At 48.4% G+C, this 6632-nt stretch overlaps 1 protein-coding gene across 1 annotated transcript; it reads left to right on the top strand.

Moving 5' to 3' along the window:
* Positions 1–5278: 5278 nt before the first annotated feature.
* On the top strand, positions 5279–6454 carry LOC123083084 (purine permease 3-like). Its single transcript, XM_044505217.1, has one exon. It carries the CDS (start codon positions 5279–5281, stop codon positions 6452–6454), a length of 1176 nt encoding a protein of 391 aa, XP_044361152.1.
* The last annotated feature ends 178 nt before the right edge of the window (positions 6455–6632 follow it).

Here is a 6632-nt window from a genome sequence, read left to right as displayed (position 1 = left end):
ATCACTCTCGACATTGACCTTAACATTTGATGTGTGTCTTGTTATGTTGACATATTGTATTGGTGAAAAGAATGAAGCAGCAATACTTATCCAGTATAATTCACAAACCGGCCCAAGCAAGTGTAGGTACACCAACAAGATTTCAGTTTTCCGCAGGAGTATGACCGGGCCAGTAGCGTACACACCTTATTGACTCGCCAATTCCTGTCAAAGTTCTAATTAGTTTATCTAAGCAATTGGTATGTGTAGTACCTAGTACTTACACATGTTAAAATGTCTGAAAAATTTCCACAAAAGATCTTCCTTTTGTGAAGAAGGGTTTACAACGGGCTCTCAGTACTTTTGTCCTTATTATATGCGGTTCATCGATCGTTGATCTTTGTAGTTTGAACCAATCAATCATGTGTGACTATATCTGCTGCTACATTTCACATGAGGAACAACTCGGCTGCTAAGAAAAAAATCCTGAAAAACTAACATCTCCTTGCGCACTTCCCTTTCTAGCTTTTTGCTGGTATGAAATAAGTGTACCAACACCCTCCAAACTCCAAGGCAAAAGACTTCATGATCTTGTGGGCCTAACCACCTGCAACATCGATGACCCAGATAGAGTGAATGTTGGTTGATGGAGTAATTGACCGAGTCGATTTTCCTGCAATAGGTGATGTGTTCTCATTGCTTGGACCATTGAGTCCAACGGAATGTGCACAGGCTGGAAAGTGAAACAAAAAAAATACTCCTGCTACCGACTGTTTTCTACAACTACTGCTACCAACTTCTTACATACATACCTTTCTCAATGACGGACGACCCAAGAGCCTTGTATATATGGTAAGGGCTGGTGCACTTGCAGTGTCTCGTTCAGTAGTTTATTAACATGTTGAGTTCATGTTGCAGAGCACAAGTCTCGTGAGATAGCAATGAAAGTTTCGATCTCTGCCTATCCACATGGGTGACCAACTTACACGAATTCTTATAGGCAATTTGTGAGCCTGCATGCATTGGTGACCTACTTAGTTTAAACCCACAAGGTGACCCACGAAACAAAGTACAATTAGCTCAAAGTACAACTTAACCAACAAAATGCCAACGTACACTCCCACAAAAGTAAACAAGAAATGCAAGGTACTAAATCATGTTTTTCGCAGCTTCACAGCGAGGGTTGAGCAGCTATAGTAGGGTATTGCGGAAGAAAGAAAGTAAAAAGCAAAACAAAAAGAAATAATCCAACAATTAACTAATTAACTACGTATGGATGATTTATTTTTTTGCCGGGTTGCAACATCATGAGACTTGATAGGAGCAGCCGTGACGTAATCGTCAGCTGGCCAAAAATTCAATACAAAAATCGGCTAACAAAAGATTGGATGCTAACTTGTTAGGTTTATTTTTCATTGTCGTTATGGATTAAAATTTCATGTATAATTGATTACATACTGTTTTTGGTACATATGCACTTACAAAGTACTCCGTCCGATCCAAAACAAGTGTCGCGGTTTTGAACTAGTTTTGAATGGATAAGTTCAAAACTACAACACTTTATGGACCGGAGGTAGTACCAGATTTGGCTTAAAGTGATGCAAGCCATGCTATGGCGGCCTATAACTATGATATCGGTACAAAATACCATAGCTTAGTTTTTAGGCTCCCAAAAGGTTAACTATAGCACAGCCATAGCTAGCAATTTAAACCATTGCATTTGCATGAATGCCGACATACATACATACATACATACATACATACATACACCAGAAATTAGATCGCGGAACAAATTAAATAAGCTAGTACGAGAATCTTCCAAGATAAAGAAATGTGAAGTTGCCAAATTGGGGATAAGAAGGCACATGCGTCCTAATTACTCTGTCCCAGCGGTGGCGATGCAGAACAAGGGCCAAAACATGCAGCTCAAAGCTGCACTTTCTCCGGAGGCGCCTCTCCTTTGTTTTCTTATCGCTAAACAATCACCGCATCTGGGTACATGCATGTCCTGAGTATGCAGAGTATTAGAGAATCTTTTGTTGTAGCTACGCTAGGCTTAGTATTTTTACCAGTGCCGACGTGGACTAGACCGATGATACACGTCAGCTGTTGGTATTGACAAGTGGTGGTTGGTCATGGACTATTAGGGCATGTACAATGGTTGATAGGACAATTTTATCTTAAGTATTGCATGTATTTTAGAGATGACAAAAAAGTATGTCTTTAATGGGTTATATCTTAGCCTTATCTTCAATAATTAGCAATTCCTTAAAATATGGTGAGACAAATTATGCTAAGAGATCATCTCTTGTCTTATCTTAAATAAGAAAAGACAAGCCTTTTCTTACGAGTTCTCTCTCCTCCATCTCATCATTTATCCTACGTGGCACTCCTAAGATAGCACCATTGTACATGCCCTTAGAGTGAACTTACACATGTCAAAATATCATGAGAGATTTCCACAAAAGAGATTTATTTTCTGAAGAATGGTTTACGGCGGCCTTTCTATATTTTTGTCCTTGTTATAGGTGGATTCGCTTCATGGTTGATCTTTGAAGTTTGAATATCTACCCAATCAATCATGCGCCACTGTATCTTGCAATGTTTCCTACTACGAACAACTCGGCTGCTAAGCAAAGCAATCCATGGAAACTAATCAACATGTCCGTACGACTTCCCTTTTTGGTCTTTTCCTACCACTACGAATTAAGCGTACCAACCCTCCTAAACTACTCCTCGATCGGATGATAAGATGTTGCGGGTCCTAACCACCTGGACCATCGATGACCCCGAGAGAGAGAATTTTCTGTCGATGGAGTAATGGACCGAGTCGATTTTCTCGCAGTAGGTGAATGTGTTTTCAGCGCTTTGATCATTGAAAATCAAAGGGAACACGCGCAGACTTGAAAGTGAAAGAACATCAATACTGTAATGTTCGTTGTCTGAACTTATTGTTACCAATTTCCCATACAGCACCCATGCGGTCATCAATTTTATCGTCGTCAATGATGGATCCCAAATACCTTGCATAGTGTAAAAGAAAAAAAAATCTTATATTAAGTTACCGAGGGAATACTTGACTATCAAACGCACGTTGAGATAGCAAAATGACAATTTCAATCTCTGCTTAGCCACAAGGGTGACCCATTTAAAAACAAAATTATATGCAATTTAATAGACCCTGTTCAGCTTACACAAAATATGGATCCGACCTAAATAAATTACAGAATGCTAACATGCAAAGAGGAGTAGATTAGGGCAACTCCAACAGGACGACCCAAACGGACACGGATTTTGTCCATCTTTTGTCCGTTTGGGTCGCCCGTCCGTGTGTCCGCGTCCGCTTTTCTGTTTGGGTCAGCCGGTGTGCCTAACGGGCGTGGGATGCATTTTTGACATGTCCGCGTCGTCATTTCGTCAAACACTTGGAGGGCGAGCTCCCGCATCACCTCGCCCACCGCAGCTCGCCGCCGCCGCCGCAGCTCGCCCTGACCCTGCTGCTACGGTGCCGCATCTCTCGCCCGACGATCCAAGGACGGGCACGGCCGGGTGCAACGAGGCAAGGCCGGGCGCAGTTGGGAGCAGCGAGACGAGGCCGGGGCGAGCTAGCTAGTACGTGCATGCATGCTCCACCAACGGTGGCTAGCTAGCTAGCTAGTACGTGCGTAGGATAGCAGCGACGAGCTACCTGGTGACGTTCGGGATCGGGCGGAGGAGCTGCCCCGGCATGCACTTCGCGACGGCGAACTGGCTCCTGGGCAAGGAGCTCCGCCGACTCGTGGCGCGGGGCGAGCGCGTCAACGCCTGGAGCTGCGGCGTCCATGGCGTGCTCCGAACCAGGCACGGCCGGGCGCGCAACGAGGAGCAACTGGGCGAGCGCGGGGAGTGCCGGCTGGGCGCGACGCAGGGCGTGGTGGCGCTCCGGCTCGAGCATCTGCGACGACGCCCGGGCGCGAGGGGAGGGGAGGCGAGGCGAGGCCGGCTGCCGGCGTGGGTGTACGGGGGCTCGTGGGCTAGGCAGAGAAAAAGGAGGAGAGAGATGGGAGATGCTGAGTCTATGCCAGGTGGGCCAGCCTCGCATGCAGCGGACGAGGAGGACGCAAAGAGCGCCCGCTTTGTGTCCGTCTCGAACCCAAATGCAATCCAAATTTACGTCTGAAATGGGTCCATGCGGGCATAAAGCGAACAGAAAATAAAAATGGATCAGCGTGTTGGGCAGTTTTTTTTATCTACGCGGACTCAAATGAACATGCGCGGACGAAATGGATCCGCCTATTGAAGTTGCTCTTAGTGACTGGACAGATAAAATGAAGGTACCAAATCCTTCAAGACAAAAGTCACAGGCGTTCCAATGACTCGGTCCTGCCGCTTCTCCTTCGTTTTGTTTATTCAAGAAAGGAGTATGTAGCTAGCTAGGCTTAGTAATTTAGTGGAGCCGACGTGGAATAGACCTTGCAATTTTTAGGTGACTAAGAGCAACTCTAGCAGAGTAGCCAAAAAGTCGATCGTCAAAATCGCTATAGTGATGGTAGGCTAAAAATATATGCAGTCAGAATCGCTATATATTCTAGCCTCCAAATTTCATCTGCCTCATGGGGCCCACTCGCTAATGGAACGTTTTTTTCCTCGGCCTCTCTTCCATCCCCACGGTGAGGTGAGGGACCATGTGAATTTACTTTCATGCCACACGATTTCATAAGTTAGCAGTTTGGCACATACTCCCTCCGTTCCAAAATAGATGATCCAACTTTATACTAAAGTCAGTACAAAGTTGGGTCATCTATTTTGAAACGGAGGGAGTAGATGCTAAATATGAAGGCTCGGAGGCCAGATATGAAGGACTCTAATAGTGACTCATACGGGGGCTCTGCTAGAGCTGGGTTTTTTTTTTTTTGCATGTGCTCCATATGATGGTTATTATGAAGTTTTGGTGCTTTTAGCAACTCTTCTCTTACAGATAGCAAACATGAATGAAAAATATCTACTGTAGATGAACGCAAGATATGGATTACAGTACATACACTGCCATTACTAGCAGCGCTTCGGGACAAATATATCATGGTAAAGTTCAGAAGATATAGACCGGAGAGCTCATTGTTAACTGCTATGTGTGTACTTCTCTCCTCTTTCCTTTAGGTTTGACCCACCTACTTAGTTCTCCTATATAAACTCTACGACCCTGTCATGTTACTCACAAGCTCATCGCCATCTGGGGCATCCAGCAAACAGGAGCCTCCAAACAAAATTCGTGAGCGAAACTGCGAAAGTAGCAGAACACGCATATTCCCAGCTGAGCTTCATGGCGACCATAACTGCTAGTGCCAGCCCAGCCATGCAAGAAGCGGCAAAGACGCCAGGCGCCTCGCCGCCCCGCGCCATGGCCGCCTCGACGGCCTCGCCGGCTCGCTACCGGCCTTCGCTGCTGGTCATATTCAGCGCCTGCCTCGTCCTGATCGGCGCCGGCGGGCCGCTCCTACTGCGGGTCTACTTTGTCCACGGCGGGCAACGCCTGTGGCTCTCCGCGCTGCTCCAGATCTCCGGCTGGCCGCTCCTCCTCCCGCCCCTGTGCGTCTCTCTCTTCCGCGGCCGCCGCCACGACATCGCTAACCTCCTCCTCCCGCTTCGCCTCGTCGGCGCGGCCGCCGTGCTAGGCAGTTTGTACGCTGTGTCGTGCTTCGTGTACGCGATGGGGTCGCAGGCGCTGCCGCTGTCCACGTCGTCGTTGCTGCTGGCGACGCAGCTCGCCTTCACGGCGGTGTTCGCGCTCCTCTTCGTTGGGCTTCGCTTCACGCCCTTCTCTGCCAACGCCGTCATGTTGCTCATCATCGGCCCGGCAGTGCTCGGTGTTGGGCCGGGGTCCGGGAAGCCGGCTGGCGAGCCATCCAAGACGTACTGGACCGGGTTCTGCGAGGGCATCGCTGCAGCGGCGCTCACCGGACTCGTGCTGCCTCTTGTTGAAGTCGCCATGAAGCGATACGGACGCCGAACAGGACCCGCCGCGAGGACGCCGCCTCCCTACTCCACGGTGATGCAGATGCAGGCCGTGATGGGAGCCGCCGGCACGATGGTATGCCTGCTCGGCATGGCCATCAAGAGCGACTTCGGGGCGCTGCGGAGCGAGGCGGCGGCGTTCGGGCTCGGCGAGACCAACTACTACCTGGTGCTCGTGTGGGACGCCGTGTCGTGGCAGCTGCTCAACCTGGGCATCATGGGGCTCATCACCTGCGCCTCCTCGCTCCTCGCCGGCATCATGATCGCTGTCCTCCTGCCGGTCTCTGAGATCCTCGCCGTCCTCTTCCTCCACGAGAAGTTCGACGGGCCAAAGGGCATCGCGCTCGTGCTCTCCCTATGGGGCTTCGCTTCCTACATGTACGGCGAGAAGGTCCAGCAGAAGAGGGCGGAGGCGCAGAAGAGAGAGCTGCTGCAGCAGCAGGTGGCGAGGAAAACCGGAGACCTGGAGCTGGCTGCCCCTTGAAATTATTGGTGTAGCAAACTTTTTTTTTTGCCATTCAAAAGTACAAACTATAGTATAGAGACATACATTTAGTAAGACATTGTTTCATTCTAAACTAGCTAGGTGGCACACAGAAGTCAAGCGGTACGGTTGAGTTAATAAAGCGTATTCAGAAATATTATTTTTGTTTAAAATGCCT

Source organism: Triticum aestivum, chromosome 4A, assembly GCF_018294505.1.
Source record: "Triticum aestivum cultivar Chinese Spring chromosome 4A, IWGSC CS RefSeq v2.1, whole genome shotgun sequence".
Lineage (NCBI taxonomy): Eukaryota > Viridiplantae > Streptophyta > Magnoliopsida > Poales > Poaceae > Triticum > Triticum aestivum.
The sequence above is the reverse complement of the archived record's forward strand: the minus strand, read 5'-3'. Positions and strand labels throughout refer to the sequence as shown.